This window comes from Oncorhynchus keta, chromosome 19, assembly GCF_023373465.1.
Source record: "Oncorhynchus keta strain PuntledgeMale-10-30-2019 chromosome 19, Oket_V2, whole genome shotgun sequence".
Lineage (NCBI taxonomy): Eukaryota > Metazoa > Chordata > Actinopteri > Salmoniformes > Salmonidae > Oncorhynchus > Oncorhynchus keta.
The window spans coordinates 32,585,399-32,603,499 of NC_068439.1; the positions used below are offsets into that span (position 1 = coordinate 32,585,399).

General features: G+C 41.8%; 2 protein-coding genes and 1 non-coding gene across 4 annotated transcripts; 1 reads left to right on the forward strand and 2 right to left on the reverse strand.

Moving 5' to 3' along the window:
* Positions 1–3,784: 3,784 nt before the first annotated feature.
* On the forward strand, positions 3,785–12,765 carry LOC118398072 (uncharacterized). Of its 2 annotated transcripts, none has more exons than XM_035793067.2 (9): positions 3,785–3,913; positions 5,951–6,153; positions 7,231–7,406; positions 8,786–8,875; positions 8,961–9,135; positions 9,316–9,567; positions 9,673–10,051; positions 11,899–12,023; positions 12,206–12,765. In XM_035793067.2, the coding sequence occupies exons 1-9, from the start codon at positions 3,886–3,888 to the stop codon at positions 12,365–12,367; spliced, it is 1,590 nt and encodes a 529-aa protein (XP_035648960.1). In that variant the 5' UTR covers positions 3,785–3,885; the 3' UTR covers positions 12,368–12,765. The 2 variants fall into 2 exon arrangements, with proteins under 2 accessions (XP_035648960.1, XP_035648961.1); XM_035793068.2 differs by having other exon boundaries at positions 5,951–6,084.
* Positions 12,628–16,712, reverse strand: LOC118398074 (translocon-associated protein subunit beta-like). Its single transcript, XM_035793070.2, has 6 exons — positions 16,546–16,712; positions 15,345–15,502; positions 15,089–15,187; positions 14,664–14,772; positions 14,014–14,091; positions 12,628–13,318 (listed from the first exon to the last, which is right to left on the reverse strand). The coding sequence occupies exons 2-6, from the start codon at positions 15,500–15,502 to the stop codon at positions 13,208–13,210; spliced, it is 555 nt and encodes a 184-aa protein (XP_035648963.1). The 5' UTR covers positions 16,546–16,712; the 3' UTR covers positions 12,628–13,207.
* On the reverse strand, positions 13,594–13,725 carry LOC118398898 (small nucleolar RNA SNORA57). Its single transcript, XR_004828719.1, has one exon. It is a non-coding gene; the product is annotated as a small nucleolar RNA SNORA57 (small nucleolar RNA).
* Positions 16,713–18,101: the final 1,389 nt, after the last annotated feature.

The following is an 18,101-nucleotide window of genomic DNA, read 5'->3' on the forward strand; positions in this document are numbered from 1 at the left end:
CGCTTGCCAAGGTGCAGCCCCGCTTTGCCTCGATTGTCACTAGTTACCACAGCCACAAAGTATAAATTAGCTATCATAAAAATGTATGAAAACTAAAATGTGCTTTTTGGTCTTAACTTAAGGTTAGGGTTATGTATAAGGTTTGCAGTGTGGTTAAGGTTAAAATGTTTTTAAGAAGATACATTTTTTTTTAAAATAGGCGGGTTTAGCCATAATTATGACTTTGTGACTGTGGTCGCCAATGATGATGCCACGAGTTCTTCATTCTAGTCATGCATTGATCAAGGAAACTGGGCGCGCGCACACACACACAGAGACACACAATATTACACACGTATGGACTTGAAACTCTCACAATTAATATATTATGATGACTACTGGTATGTGGTACTGATACAATACAGACAACACATTCCCCTGGGAGCAACGCAGAGAACTCATGCAGGATCAACTCAGCAGAGCTCACGATGCTCTTCGCTCAAGTACACACACGCACCCAATTCCCATCACATCGAAGTAGTACCACTACACACACAACTAGATGTACAGTAGGGTATCACATAAACACGAACTAGGATAGAGAATGTGATTGTAAAGTAGCCTATGCATTACCAATATAAAATGACCCCCCCTCTCTCTCACACACACACACACACACACACACACCACACACACACACACACCACATGGAGAGAATGGCATGTCGTACAAAACACAAAAACCGGTATTTACAACTGTGTGCACTTCATTTTACAATGGACTCATCTGGATGAAAATAATTACCTGCAATTGATTGGAATCCCGTTCTCGGAATATCGCCTATTATAATCATTCAGGTAACGTTGTTTCGTTTGAGTCCCGATATACCACAGCAATGCAACATTATCTGATACAGAAAAGCAGCACATAGCTGGGTTATGAGTATATAACGGTAACGTCGTTTTACGCACTAAAGGCGTAATGCTATGGAAAGGGGCTCACCTGTTTTTAAAACTGTCCTCGTGGCTACACACGGAGACGTCAAGAGTCGTTCCAGTCCAGCCGAGGTCTGAAATTGATGCACGCACAAGGAACGCATTCGGAAAGTATTCAGACCCCTTGACTTTTTCCACATTTTGTTACGTTACAACCTTATTCGAAAATTGATTAAATTGTTTTTTCCCTCCCATCAATCGACACTCAATACCCCATAAGGACATAGCAAAAACAGTTTTTGGACATATTTGCTCATTTATTAAAAATAATAAACTGAAATATCACATTTACATAATTATTCAGACCCTTCACTCAGTACTTTGTTGAAGCACTTTTGCTAGCAGATACAACATTGAGTCTTCTTGAGTATGACACTACAAACTTGGCACACCTGTATTTGGGGAGTTTCTCCCATTCTTTGCAGATCCTCACAAGCTCTGTCAGGTTGGATGGGGAGCTTCGCTGCAGCGCTATTTTCAGGTCTCTCCAGAGGTGTTCGATCAGGATTCAAGTCCGTGCTTTGGCTGGACCACTCAAGGACATTCAGAGACTTATCCCGAAGTCAATCCTGCATTGTCTTGGCTGTGTCGTTGTCCTGTTGTAAGGTGAACCTTCACCCCACTCTGAAGTCCTGAGCGCTCTGGAGCAGGTTTTCATCAAGGATCTCTCTGTACTTTGCTCCATTCATCTTTCCCTCGATCCTGACTAGTCTCCGAGTCCCTGCAGCTGATAAAAATCCCCACAGCATGATGCTGCCACCACCATGCTTCACCGTAGGGATGGTGCCAGGTTCTCCAGATGTGATGCTTGGCATTCAGGCCAAAGAGTTCAATCTTGGTTTCATCAGACCAGAGAATCTTGTGTCTCATGGTCTGAGAGTCCTTTAGGTGTCTTTTGGCAAACTCTAAGTGGGCTGTCATGTGCCTTTTACTGAGGAGTGGCTTCCGGCTGGACACTCTACCATAAAGGCCTGATTGGTGGAGTGTTGCAGAGATGGTTGTCCCTCTGGTAGGTTCTCCCATCTCCACAGAGGAACTCTGGAGCTCTGTCAGAGTGACCATCTTGGTTACCTCCCAAAACCAAGACCCTTCTCCCAACAATTGCTCAGTTTGGCTGGGAGGCCAGCTCTAGGAAAAGTCTTGGTGCTTCCAAACTTCTTCCATTTAAGAATGATGGACTGTGTTCTTGGGGATGTTCAATGTTGCAATGCTGTTTTTGTTACCCTTTCCCAGATCTGTGTCTAGACACAATCCTGTCTCGGAACTCTACAGACAATTCCTTCAACCTCATGGCTTCGTTTTTTTCTCTGACATCCACTGTCATCTGTGGGACCTTATATAGACAGGTGTGTACCTTTCCAAATCATGACCAATCAATTGAATATACCACAGGTGGACTCCAATCAAGTTGTAGAAACATCTCAAGGATGATCAATGGAAACAGGATGCACCTGAGCTCAATTTTGAGGCTCAAAGCTGAATACTTATGTAAATATAGTATTTCTGTTTTTTATTTTTAATACATTTGCGAAAATGTATTAAACCTGTTTTTGCTTCCTCATTATGGGGTATTGTGTGTAGATTGATGAGGGTAAAAAGTTATTTAATCCATTTTAGAATTAGGCTGTAATGAAACAAAATGTGGAAAAAGTCAATGGGTCTGAATGCTTTCCGAATGCGCTGTATGTTGAGTCGTTTTGGCATGCTATGCAACTCGAAAGAAAGAACCACTACCAGTCATTCAATCACACTTGTCAAGTCATCATGCTGTAACACACAATGATGGTGAGATACTGTCAGCCTGTGTGTGTGTGTGTGTGTGTGTGTGTGTGTGTGTGTGTGTGTGTGTGTGTGTGTGTGTGTGTGTGTGTGTGTGTGTGTGTGTGTGTGTGTGTGTGTGTGTGTGTGTGTGTGTGTGTGTGTGTGTGTGTGTGTGTGTGTGTGTGTGTGTGTGTCTTCCTGTGGTGTGGCTATACTCACTTCTTCATTGAAATTTGCTAATCGACATTCATGAATTGATGATGATGCTGATGATTAATAATGACGATGATGATAAGCAATTGGCCCATGACCATTTGTTACAAGATGTCATGTTTTTATTATGGCACGTGTGCCGTACTGTCACCAAAACATTATTGTGGGATGCGTTTGGCTCTTGCGCCACTCTGTGGAAGTAAAATTGAACTGTTTCTTATAAGGAGCTTAGGCCTACTGTAGTTCTGCCTTCATCCTTTCACGTGGTCTTTCACATTGGAATAACCACAAGTCTTTGGCCTAATATTCAGATAAATTCTCATTATAAAGAAAGGAATGGAATACACCTGATTAATAAATGTAGTAAATTATTATTCTTGTATTTTCTTTATACAGTAACATACAGTAAGCAGACCTACATTGATGGAACAGAACAGTTGGGGACATAATATGAGCTCTTAGAAAAACAAACAGCTCTAAATGCTTCATAATTAGTAAGTGCCAAGTCACATGACAAGTTGAGTCACAGCTGTGACTCACCTGGATATTTTTAGGTGAAAGGAAGTGGAAAGGAAGGAAGTGTGTGTATGTGTGTGTGTGCGTGTGTGTGTGTGCGTGCGTGCATGTTTTTTAAATAAAATAATACCTGACAATTGTAGATACATGCACAACTTAGGACATCATTATGTAATTAAGAAATTTGTAAAGATGACATTTTCCCTCCCCCACCCACAAAACTCTTCTTGTTTATCTCTCTATTATATATCCTCTCTCTCTCCCACTTCCTCATCTCTCTCTCTGTCTCTATCGCTCTCTCTCCCTTTCTTTCTCTCTCATTGACACACACAGACAAAATACAGTATATGTAGAGGAGGAAAGAGATGTTCAGACATCCGTTTTCACAGCTGTCTTGTGACAACCTATTTTAAACATCAACATGGACTTCGACTACCAGCGCTTAAAAGGTCAGGCTTAAACTTTTAATAATTTCATATTCATCAAATGACCAAACTTACTGCTTGTTATACAATTGATTATTTGTGTTTATTCTACTAAATGAATCCTTTGCACTAATGTGAATATTTCATTATCTACAATATTATCGACATCTGAAGTTGATGCTAAAAGTGATCTGAATCGATTTATTGTCAGAGCAAGTATGCACTTTACACCATTTTAACTTCTATTCATTGTTATGTTTTTTATGTTGTGTTACTACAGTGTCTTCAGAAAGTATTCATACCCCTTGACTTATTTCACATGTTGTTGTGTCACAGCCTGGGTTCATCATTTATTCAATATATATTTTTGAAAACATGTTTTTAGAAATGTTTGCACATTTATTGAAAATTAAATATATAATTGCCATAAATATTCACACCACTGAGCCAATAAATGTCAGAATAACCTATGGCAGCGATTACAGTTGTTCCGGGTAAGTCTCTAAGAGCTTTACACACCTGGATTGTACAACATTTGCACATGATTCTTTTTTAAATTCTTCAAGCTCTGTCAAAATGGTTGTTGATCATTGCGTGACAGACATTTTCAAATCTTGCAATAAGTTTTCGAGACAATTTAAGTCAAAACTGTAACTAGGCCACTCAGGAACATTCAATACTGTCTTGGTAAACACCTCCGGTCTATATTTGGCCTTGTGTTTGATGTTATTTTCCAGCTATAAGGTGAATTTGTCTACCAGTGTCTGTTGGAAAGCAGACTGAACCTGGTTTTCCTCTAAGATTTTGCCTGTGCTTAGCTCTGTTTCATTTATTTTTATCCTAAAAAAAACTCCCTAGTCCTTGCTGATGACAAGCATACCCATAACATGATGCATCCACTACCATTCTTGAAAATATGAAGAGTGGTACTCAGTGAATTGTATTTGCACCAAATAATGCTCTGTATTCAGGACATAAAGTTCCTTTCTTTGCACATTGTTTTGACAATTTTACTTTAGTGTCTTATTGCAAACAGGATGCATGATTTTGAATGTATTCTACATTTTCAATCTGTCGTTTAGGTTAGTATTGTGAAGTAACTACAATGTTGTTGATCCATCCTCCTATCACAGCCATTAAACTATGTAACTGTTTTAAAGTCACCATTGGCCTCATGGTGAAATCCTTGAGCAGTTTCCTTCCTCTCCAGTAACTGAGTTAGGAAGGACCCCTGTATCTTTGTAGTGACTGGGTGTATTTATGCACCATCCAAAGTGTCATCAATAATTTTACCATAGTTAAAGGGATATTCGATGTCTACTTTTTAAAAATGTACCTATCTACTAATACTGTAGGTGTCCTTCTTTGCGGGGCATTGGAAAATCTCCCTGGAAATCTCCCTGTGGTTGAATCTGTGTTTGAAAGTCACTGCTTGACTGAGGGACCTCACAGATAATTGTATGAGTTGGTTACAGAGATGAGGCAGTCATCCAAAAATTATGTACAAGATAAGGGACAGGCACTGTAAATTAGCGCAAGCTAACATGTTATGGTGTAAATTGCAATGTGTCAATGTTATTGCATCTGTCGCTACTCAAATAAATGAAACAATAGTATTGCACACAGGGTGAGTCCATGCAACTTATTATGTGACTTGTTAAGCACATTTTTACTCCTGAACTTATTTAGGCTTGACATAACAAATGGGTTGAATACTTATTGACTCAACAAATTTCAGCTTTTCATTTTTAATACATTTCAAAAAAATTCTCAAAATGTTATTCTACTTTGACTGGCCAGTGACACAAAATCTAAATGTAATCCATTTTAAATTCAGGCTTTAACACAATTTGGAAAACATTCAAGGTCTGTGAATACTTTCTGAAGGCACTTTATATGTATGCTGCTTTTTGGCTAGGGTTCACTTTTTTAAAAGAGATGTGAAAGTCAATGTGACTTCTGGTTATATAAAGGTTAAATATAAAGTATATATTGTGTTAGTGGCTGTCACTTGTGATGGTTACTGGTTAGCTTTATAGATTATTTTGTGTTGGTTTGCAGATGTTGAAAGCAGGCGAGAGGAGCATATCAGCTGCCTGGCTATCCAACCCCAAAAGCTTGTACCACACCAGCATTCTGCTCAAGACCCGCCCACCCGGCAGACTCCTCCAATCAAACCCAGGAGGAGCTTAAAGGTCCCCAAAAACCCTCGGGAGGAGGTGGTGGCTCTACCAGCCAAACAAACCATTGGCCAGGAGAATGAGGTTACAGAATTTAAATCTGAAATTATATTTAACTTCAGATCCCAGATCAGCAAATTTGCATGCTTTTCAATAGTGTTTTCTATGCTTGGTAGACATGACACAGACAAGTATCTGTGCATTAATTGACGTGTATTTCTACTGTGTGAATGCTTGTTTCTAAAAATACATATGTCTGTGTCTTTGTAGAGAATTTCCCGTAAGCCTCCAGTCAGATTGTCAGGTGTGAAACCATCAGCCACACATTACACCCTAAACCACACAGTACAGTTAGAGACACACAACTTCCTGTGGTTCGGTTTTTTAAAAAGCCATTTCACGAAACGTTAAAACAAAGAGAACTGAAAGTTACCTCTCTACCTTCAGTGTTGCGTGGGTCAGCCCAGTTCAGATTCTGTCTCTAGAGCCTTCTCGAAGATCCTACCGGTTTGATGTGCATACATGGGAAAGGATAGGTGAAATATTATGATGGGTTTATTTGACCTATGAAAGTTTATACCTTACGCACTTTGACTTACACACCGTACCTACTGAAAAGGCCTGATATAACACAGTAATGTTGTATCAGATGCCGGTGACTGTAGTGTCTTTCTGTTTGTGACGGAGAGCACCAACTGGATGAGCTGCGGGTAAGGCCCAATGTCTAGGATGGGAGGCATGTAGGCCACTTCCATGTAGTTGACTGCATGCTGGAATTAAAAAGGCATGGATTAGCATATCAAGTGTATATCAAGTGTTTAAAATATAACTGTCTTCTCTTGCTGGGGTAACTTCTGTGGGAACGTATTCAAGCTTATGTGTGTGAACAACAGCCGTTTTCTCCCTCTCCCACCCCCCTCTCTACCTCTCTCTCTTTCCTTTCAGACCTACACAAAGTGGTAGTTGGTAGGTGCTGTTTCTGGACCGGGCATTGTTCTCTTTCGCTCTCCCTTTTCACCTTTTTTGTTTTCTATTCAATATGGCCTTAAAATCTCCACAATAATGAAAAGATACCAGACAGCTCAACAGAGAAACTATTGAATATGCTTATCAATCTCACAACCCTCCATTTCTATCTCCCTCTATCCCTCCCTATCTCAGACAGTAGTGAAGAGGGTGTCTCCTGCCCTGACTCTGGGTGGCCCCGGGCCCCTGAAACCCTTGTCTCCGTCCCTTCGGGCCCACACCATGCTGTGGTTCGAGAGGACACAGCTCCCCCGCCTGCGTCAGCTTGGCCACCCCCTACCCTGCTGGCTACATGGCTTCGCCACGCGCAGGTTAGACTGACTGACTGTCTGTCTGTCTGTCTGTCAGACTGCTAGCACACACAGAAACATATACTGGTATACACATTATCTGCAATAGAAATAAAGAAACATTGTGCATCCAGGGAAACAAGTGCATATGCAAGAAGACCACAGACACACATGCACACACGTACACTCAAACACCCATAAAATGCATATGCGCACACACAAGACCACAGATGACACAACACATATATAGGGATACACATACTCATCTTGACCATTCCCACTTTGAAAGCCTCAGATGGTTCAAAGTGGAGGAGAGATTCACTCAGACTACTTTCACTTGGTCAGGGATAACCACAACTATTCCACTAGAAGAAGTGAAACTGACATTGTTAAGGATGGTATGGGGAGGGAAACTTTTTTGAACTCAGCTGCCATTCTTCGGAATAGTCTTCCAAAGAACTTGAAATGAATAACCTCCATGGTCAGTTTCAAGTTCTTACTGAGAAAATGGCTGAATAGTAGCATGTCACGAAAGTGAGGAGTAGGTCTACGTGGGTGAGAAGATAATGCCCGGGATAGCATATGGACTGACTTTTGGTGCCTAGTGTGTTGTATATTGTGTAAAAGTGATTGTCTTGTATATATCAGGGATTTTTTTATTTTACTTTACCTTTATTATTAACTAGGCAAGTCAGTTAAGAACAAATTCTTATTTTCAATGACGGCCTAGGAACAGTGGGTTAACTGCCTGTTCAGGGGCAGAACGACAGATTTGTACCTTGTCAGCTCGGGGGTTTGAACTTGCAACCTTCCGGCTACAAGTCCAATGCTCTAACCACTAGGCTATCCTGCCGCCCCTAGGTTACTAGGCTACTGTATATATTAGAGGTAAATGAGAGTGTTGTTTATAGGCAATGTACTATTGACTCATTTTATGACACGAACAGAAATTGTTCTGTCATTGTTTTTAGCCACTGAAGCTGGAGCGCTCTCTTATGTATGTTTATAAAATTGTCTAATAAATGCAATCAATGAAACAGGTCATATTTAAACATATTCACACATACATACATACATAAGGGGGTGGGGGTTGCTGAGGAAAACATAGCAGAAGGCTATATCGGTCTGCTAATACAGGACTATTAAAAAACACTACTTTTGTGATAAAAATAATATTTTTTATTTCTTTAAATAATTTTTTTAATTCAGGGGGTGCTACAGCACCCTCAGCACCCCTAAATCCCGCGGCTATGGGTACATACAGTATGCACACGAAATAGAAAATAGTTCAGAAAGAGACGAGTCAAAGCAAAGACACAATTGTACATACATAGGTGCTCTGTTTGTTCTCATTTTTCTGTCTGTCTGTCTGTCTGTCTGTCTGTCGACTGATTGGATAGGGAGGCAGAGGAGCTTCTGAAGGACAAGCAGCAGGGCTGTTTTCTGATCAGGCTCAGCGAGTCAAAGATTGGTTTTGTACTCTCGTACAGGTAAAGTCATGACAGACCACACATACACCATACACACACACATACCTAAAGACATCTTTAGATAGACACATCATTTTCCCCCCAGAGGAAAGGATAGATGCCGCCATTTCATCATAGAGGAAGAAGAGGGTGGCAGAGGGGCATGTTACCTCATCGCTGGGGAGGAAAGTCGCCATAGAAGCCTGCAGGAGCTGGTCAGCCACTACACCCAGAATCCCGTGGGGCCCTTCAACGAGATTCTCAACACGCCCTGTGACGAGGTGCCGAGTACATATTCCACACCCCATGCCTCCTTCATGAACGAAAGGAAAATAATCATTGGCACGACCTAATTAGCCTCTAAACATCTAACATTTTGTGGCAAACTATCCTTTTTGGTCAACTGAAATGCAACCGTTTGTTTCTCAATATTTCTGTATCTCTTTTACTCTCTCTCGCAGTCCAATGAAAGTTTTGAGAGTACAGTTAAACTGGGGTTGCAGGATGAAGGTGGAAAGACAACGAAAGTGACCGAAAAGGAAGCCACTGTATGGTCATCAACTGCACCCTCGGCTCCTGACATTGTCCGAGTTCAAGAGATATTGGCTAGCTCAGCCCCTACAGATGATGTGGTGCCAGAGTATGCTGTGGTCAGGAAGGTGCTCAAGAAGTCCTGTTCTCTACCAGAAAGCCAGTTTAGGGAACTGATGGAGGTGAGGAACTATCCTCACTTTAACATTTGTAAGTTAAACAAACCCACTTAAAAAGTCAACGTTATTAATGGATTTACAGAACTACCTTACCAATGTTTTTTTCAGGTGACAAATCTGATCGCCCCCCCCCAAGATGTGACAAAAACTGGTGTTAGCTGTGTAGGAGCATGTGGGAGAGGTGGTGACGACACCGAAGCACTGTACGCTCAGGTCAACAAGCCACCAAGCATGCTTTCCCAGGCAGACATAACTCCCAAAGTCAATGTGGGCAACCCACCAGGCCAGAGGGCGGAGGCAGCGTCCTCCGTCCTGCTCACGAGCAGTGGCTCCGACGAGGACCCGAGTTACTGGAAGCTGGAGCCCCTGCACACCTACGAGGAAACCCCTCATCTGGCCCAACACGAAGAAGAAGAGGCAAAGGAACACATTGACTTCTACGTCATGGGGCGCTGGCGGGATGCCGAGAGGAGCGCAGGCGGGCAAGGTGAAAGACAAGACCAGCCACTTATCTTTCAGGGGTTGTATTGTTATTGGCCTGAGCAAGGCACAGCATGCCTGATTCGACCTGAAATGACCCATTACACAGTTTTAGCTGCTCCTTAATTTTATGTTATATTTATACAGCCCAATTTTTATCCATGCCTAGAATGAACAATGTACATATACAGTGTCTTCGGAAAGTATTCAAACCCCTTGACTTTTTCCACATTTTGTCACATTACCACCTTATTCTAAAATTGATTAAATAAATACAAAATCATCAGCAATCTACACACAAAACCCCATAATGACAGTGAAAACAGGGTTTTTGAAAATGTTCCAAATGTTTTGAAAATAAAAAACAATATTGCTGTTGAGACTCGAAATTGAGCTCAGCTGCATCCTGTTTCCATTGATGATCCTTGAGATGTTTCTACAACTTGATTGGAGTCCACCTGTGGTAAATTCAATTGATTGGACATGATTTGGAAAGGCAGATACCTGTCTATATAAAGGTCCCCACAGTTGATAGTGGATTGTACGTAGAGTGCTGAGACAGGATTGTGTCGAGGCACAGATCTGGGGGAAAAGAATGTGTACCAAAAAATGTGTGCAGCATTGACGGTCCCCAAGAACAGTGGCCTACATCATTCTTAAATGAAAGAAGTTTGGAACCACCAAGACTCTTCCTACAGCTGGCCACCTGGCCAAACTGAGCAATTGGGGGAGAAGGGCCTTGGTCAGGGAGGTGACCAAGAACCTGATGGTCACTCTGACAGAACTCTTTGAGTTCCTCTGTGGAGATGGGAGAACCTACCAGAGGGACAACCATCTCCGCAGCACTCCACCAATTAGGCCTTTATGGTAGAGTGATCAGAAGGAAGCCACTCCTCAGTAAAAGGCACATGACAGCCTGCTTGGAGTTTGTCAGAAGGCACTTAAAGACTCTCAGACCATGAGAAACAAAATTCTCTGGTCTGATGAAACCAAGATTGAACTTTTTGGCCTGAATGCCAATTTTCACGTCTGGAGGAATCCTGGCACCATCCCCACGGTCAAGCATGGTGGTGGCAGCATCATGCTGTGGGGATCGAGGCAAATGTCCATTGCCAGTGTTGCTTGGCCCAAGCAAGTCTCTTATTATTGGTGTCCTTTACTAATGGTTTCTTTGCAGCAAGTTGACCATTAAGGCCTGATTCACACAGTCTCTTCTGAACAGTTGTCTGTTACTTGAACTCTCAAGCATTTATTTGGGCTGCAATTTCTGAGGCTGGTAACTCTAATTAACTTATCCTCTGCAGCAGAGTTAACTCTGGGTCTTTCGTTCCTGTGGTGGTCCTCATGAGAGCCAGTTTCATCATAGCGCTTGATATTTTTTGCAACTGCACTTGAAGAAACTTTCAAAATTCTTAATTTTCTGTATTCATGCCCTTTGCTTATTTGAGCTGTTCTTGCCATAATACGGACTCTGTCTTTTACCATATACCCCCTATCTTGTCACAACAGATTGGCTCAAATGCATTAATTGAAATTTGCTTAGTTTTACTTTTGGTTGCGTGCACTATACTACAATGTAGAAAATAGTACAAATAAAGAACCCCTTGAATGACGAGGTGTTAACTTTTGACTGGTAGTGTAATTGTTTATATTTAATAAATTTGCTAAAAATTCTAAAACCCTGTTTTTGTTGTAATTATGGGGTGTTGTGTTTAGATTGACAGGGGGGGAATAATACATTCTAGAATAAGGATGTAACTGAACAAAATGTGGAAAAAGTCATGGGGGCTGAATATTTTCCTACGGCACTGTATGACGGTATACATGTATTACAATATTCGCTCTCATTTGCAGACCCCCAGCATCACATCTATTCAGAGGTGAACCTAAGGAGAGAGGCCTCCAGTCATGTTCCCCTTCCAGCCAGGACAGCCCCCAACCGGCCTTTACGACCACCTCGATCAGACAGAAGTGTGCAGGTACTGGAACAAACATATGGTTGTGCATATTATCTATTTTGTCAATACATTATAGCTGATTGTAAATGTTAAGCTTTTTCATTGAGAGAAAAGAAATACATTGGTAGATTAAGTTACTTTGAAAATGTGAAATATTTCATATAAAAATACTTAGTTAGGCCCATATTTTCTCATTTTTCTAGAGATGTGGAGATGCCATCTTTTCTTCCCCATCCCGACCTGGGGTCTTTCTGCCACCTCGTTCAGAACGACCTTTGACTGATGACTCAGGCACCAGCATCTACGAACAGATCCCAGCGAGGCCAACCAGTGCAAAGCCTTCACTGCCTCCACCCAACCCCTGACCACTCTTTACTAAGACCCTGTCATACAACTCCACTTGTAAACCCCACACCCAAGACCCTCTCTGCAATTATCATTTAACAAAATAATGACAACCCAAATATATTTTAAGCCTTACTGTACACTTAACAGATTACAGTATGTTTTCTATTGAACTCGAGGCTTGATCATCCTGAATGTCAAATCTCTGTGTGCCAAAAATGCATCCACAGAAGTTGTGCCCCAATCTGCCCTTGAAGATAGACTGGTAAACACAAGAATCTCACTTTATAAAACCCAGCGTGTTTGTTTATTTCCCAAACATGAAGTTCCAAGTCACCTGAGAAATTACTTTCTGTAGAAATTACTTTGAGGGTTTCAAATTAATTTCAAAATAAAACAAAATGCAGCCATTCTTGCATTGTAGCTGTAGTGGGACTTTGTGTACCGTATGGAATGCATGTGTGTATGGAATAGAAAAACCAGCAATGAAACCTCTAGCCCATCATCGACCGCTATAGTCGACAAAGCTCAATCTCCCAATCACAAGGAAGCACATCTTCCCCGATCACTCATTACATGTTCTCGTTTACCCCCAATATGGGTAATTACACTATTTTAATAAAATACAGTCACTCGCCTCCCAATCTACTAATACCCTTTTCACACCACTGAGCAGAACTGAGATGAACAGCATTAGTGTGGTTACAAATCCAGCATGGTTGCTATAACTATGCTGGAAAGGACAAAGTGACAAAAAAATATCTGAGCCTGCACATTTGTGTCAACACAAGAGTGTGAAACGGTACAAGTTATTAAACCTCAACCCCATCCCTAGCTAGTTCCACAGTGGAGAGTAGTGTTCAGTTCTTCTTGGCCTTGGGCGAGTCGTATTTCCTCTTGCTGGAGAACCACAAGAGCAGGGGGATGCCAATGGAGGGGAGGGTCATTACACCGAAAGCGGCCCAGTCCAGCTGGAGAGAGAGAGGGGGGTGAGAGAAGGAGATGTGATGTCACAGCCAATTCAAGGCTTGGGTCAAATTCAGCAAGATACCACTTTGAAAAATGGGCAAGTACTTCTTGTCCATTAAAAATAGGGGGGGTCTTTCAAAACCCTAATGAAGTGGGGTTCCATTTAAAAAAACAGGGCATGGATAATAAAACAAAATTAAGCATGGCTGCTTGCAGTCTAGTTTGTTTGGGGTGGCTGGTAACTGGTTGGTAAACAGAGGCCTTGTCATTTATTTTCAAGTTTGCCAGCAATTGAGGATAGGACCAGGAGACGATAACACACTGGTACCGAAGACATAGTACTGGCTTTGTTCTACCTCCATACATTACACAAATACTGAGCAACTATATGTATGCCAAGAAATGGAGAGTCTAGTTCTTTCTGATGAACATACTAAAGCCATGTATTTTTTCAAGGATATTTTAGTCTAGGCCTCTGTCCAACAAAATGCTGGTTTCCTGGACTCAGATTGAGACATTCGAGTAAAAATCACTTCAAATAAAAGGTTTGCCATTGAGCGTGCATTTAAGACTAGGATTAAGAGTAATCTGGGTCCAGGAAGGGCATCAAGTTACCTCCAAATATGTGGTATATCACCAGACACTCCTGTAAGAGGTCTATAACAACCATAATGCTTTGAAAGGACAAATGACTTACATAGTGGGGGGAGAAACGCCTGTCAAACTCCCTTTGAGCTAAAATCCCACCCTGTCCAGGGGCACTGGTGTAGCCAACCTGTAGGAAGACAGAAGGGGGTTTAATTTCCTCAAAAGGTCACAAACATCACTACTCTGCATCAGTCTCTATTTGAATTGACGAGTTTCCAATTATTTGAAATCCATAACAATGCATAAAAACAATTGCCAGGAAATATCAACACCAGCCTAATAGGCTATTAAGCTACATTCTGCACGTTAATGTAGCAGAGAAAAACTTCCAATAGAGAACAGAGCAAGTCTGCATCAGACTGGAGTTCAAATACTTCAGCTCTGCTTGATGGAACTACCTATTGCAATGGGACCAATACAAAAGCACAAAGAGTTCAAACCCTGACCACATGCCAGTGCTCAAGCAAACGCTCAAAGTATCTGAAAGATTTCAAATATAATTTCAAACCAGGTTAGGGCCCGTATTTATAAAGCACCTCAGTATAGGAGTGTTGATCTAGGATCAAGTCCATGCTGTCCATGCAATCTTATTCATTATGATGTAAAAGGGAAAACATTATCCAAGATCATTATTCCTACTCCTAAACTGGTTTATATATACAGGCCCTGGTCTGCATAGATGATTCTGCTCTCCCTTACCACAACTTGTCCTCCCTCCTGAGCCAGGTAGCTGACGGAGGCAGAGGTGAAGTTGAAGTATCCGGCCTTCAGGGGGCGCAGTACCACAGTATGAGAGACGTTGCTGGCACTGGGGACAGTTAAGATATAAACAACTAGAGCAGGGTTGTCACTCATTCCATGCAAGGCCTAGTGTCTAGTTTTTTTTCTTCAATTAAGCCCTAGACAACCAGGTGTCGAGAGTAGAGTTCCTTACTAATTAATTCCTCAATTAAGTATAAGGAAGGAGCGAAAATCTGCAGACACTAGCCCTCCGTGGAATGAGTTTGACAACTGAACTTGAGAAACTGTAATACAACTTCAGAGTATGCGGTAGGCTTCGTAAAAGATTGGTGCTTAGGAGCCGTTGAGCTGAGACATTTTAGGATTGTGCCTTTAAAGGATACGGGGCGATCCTGTCCCATTTTACGTTCAGCATCCCAGAGACGATGCCGAAATCCTCAGGGGGGAAGGAGTCGTCAGACAGCTCAACCTCTAGGGCAGCGCTGTGGAACGAGTATTCAGAATGAGTTAAGGCTGATTGTGAAACCTCACACTCTGGGATAAGGGTACAGAATTGGGAAGCAAACAAATAAACTAATTTTCAGCACAGAGACTGACATTGAATGGCTTGTCTTAACACTAAATGTCATTTTTCAATACCTGGTTCCAACGTTGTAGATGTTGTACTGCAGTGTGAGATCACGGCCCTCAACGGCATAACGGTTCAACAGGGACTTGGAAGCTAACAGACGAGCCCCCTCCTCTCCTGTCCCCAAACCCAGCAGACCCAGTAGAGTAAACACGTACAGGGCCCTCATCTGCAATAGAGTAGGAACAGTAGTCAATACAAACTCAAGTGAAATTACAATGAAAAAGTGCCGTGTGTACTTCAGTCCCGTCAAAGAATCATTGATCCCTGACAAAAATACAAGAGTAGCATATTTTTTTTATTACCTTTATTTAACTAGGCAAGTCAGTTAAGAACAAATTCTTATTTTCAATGACGGCCTATGAAGTGGGTTTACTTCCTTGTTCAGGGACAGAACGAACAGATTTTTACCTTTTCAGCTGGAGGGATTCGATCAGGTTACGAGTCCAACGCTCTAGTCACTAGGCTACCTGCCGCCTCACATATGCCTAACGTTATATTACTAAATATTGTAAAACTCATTCACTTCGTATGATAAGATAAAGCTTAGTGCCAACTAGCAATGCTAAGTGAGGATAAAAGGACCAATATTTGATCCATTAGTGTCAAAACTAAGATTTCAACATAGTATTGGATAATTAAATACACCCATCTAACGTTAGCTAATGACGTTATAGATTATCGGCCAATCTACCACAATTTGATCGTGGTACAAATTTGATTCTGATTTTTTTTTTTAAACAGCCAAAGCATACGTGTACATGGTGTCAACTTTGAACTTGGCGCTATGAGATGTGCTAGCTAGCTACGGTAGCTAACGATTATCTACAACCAGATGTTAAAACGAAAGATGACCTTAGTTAACTAACTAGCTGCAATTTTCTTGAATGGATTACAAAAACCACATGGTCAACAAAGCAAAGCGTTAACCACAATCTGACAAAATTAACATTACGAGATACCGGTTAGCAGCTAGATAGCAAAAAAAATAAAAATCTGCAGGTTTACGCTTACGTGTACTTGGCTAACTAACGTTAACTGGGTCGACGACTTGCAGTCAAGAACATAGCCAACTTGCAAATAGTATATTTACAAATAATACGTGAATCTTTGACGATGTATTAAAAATCATGAATTCCTTTGTCCGTTTTATATTATAACAGGGTAAAACACATAAAACGATACAAACCATAACAGATAAAGCAGTCTCACCTTCCTTTCGTTTCCTGTCAAATCAGCAAAGAATATCAACACGCATGCTCAATATATTTCAGCCCTCGTTTGGAGTGACGTGACCAGTGACGTCATTCCGGTTTACGTGCTGCTGTTGCCAATGTTACATTTTTTTCACTCGCTCAACTTTTATCATGAAACTTTTTCACCCCGGACGCTTTATCTGGACCTCCACCAGCCGAAGCTAAGTAGTAGGGCAGGACTTTCTATAGAGCTTCATTTTTATGGAATGGTCTGCCTGTCCATGTGAGAGACCTTTAAGTCTTTATTGAAGACTCATCTCTTCAATAGGTCCTATGATTGATTATCGTCTGGCCCAGGGTTGTGAACGGAAGGCACTGGAGCTACGAACCGCCCTTGCTGTCTCTGCCTGGCCCGGTTCCCCTTTCTCCGCTGGGATTCTATGCCTCTAACCCTATTACGGGGGCTCAATCACTGACTTACTCGTGTTCTTCCATGCCTTCCCAAAGAGCAGTGTTGCCAACTCCTCAGTAAGGAAAGTAGCCATTGGCTGTCCTAAAAGGCGTTAAATGACGCATTCGCCTAATTTGCATAATTAGCCATGTGCATGTAATTGTGATGGACGCTGTAGGTGACGTCCTGGGAGAGACAAAAAAGTGAGTAAAAAACCCTAAATATGTTTAGAACTACAAATGAGGAAGCTGCAGAGATTGGCACACACAGCGAATAAGGACATTTGAGGACATACTCCTCTTCCTTCAGCACTTTATGGACCCCATTGTTAATCCCCGTCATAACAGAGGCATTGTCAGTCCCTATCCCCAGGAGTTTTTCTTTTTTAAGTCAACACTTCTCGAGGAAAGCCACAACAGCACGGGCTATAGATTTGGCATCTCCTCCCTCCAACTCAACAAGCCCCAGAAATGTTAATACAATTCTCTGCTTGGTGTCACTAAAGTACTTTATCACAACCCCCAGGTACTTAGAAACACTTACATCCGTGGACTCATCGAGGAGGCTGAAACGCTGGTCACCCACATCAGCGACCAACTTTTTCAGAAAGTATGGTGCTAGAACACCATTAATCATGCCTGTGCACTTTGTCCTGTGCATTTTGAAGTAGGTAGCAGCAGTGGAGTCTGAGAAAGCAGCTCTACACGCTTCTCCGATGTGATCACATGCCAGTGTAACAGTATAGACTTTACGCCCGCCCCCTCGCCCTGCAGGGACGCTCTGCACACATCAACAGTCTCCCTCAAGCATCGTTACCCATCGCTCCACAAATGCCGCGGCACTATTAGCGCACACCACTGCTAACTAGCTAGCCATTTCACATCGGTTACACCAGCATGGAACAGTGTTCAGCGATAGCTAATGCCATGGTGGCCTCAGCCTTTTTTGCAGAGTTTTTTTTTTTTTTTTAACAGAAATGGCAGCTTGTTTTGGGTGGAACTGTTATAAGGCTTTGCCTTTTGAGTATGTTTTAGAGTTGTCATGTGTTTTTATACATCACTAAGTTTGGCTTAGAAATCGTCCTGACAGTACAGGCAGTATGCCCTTGTATCATTTCCAAT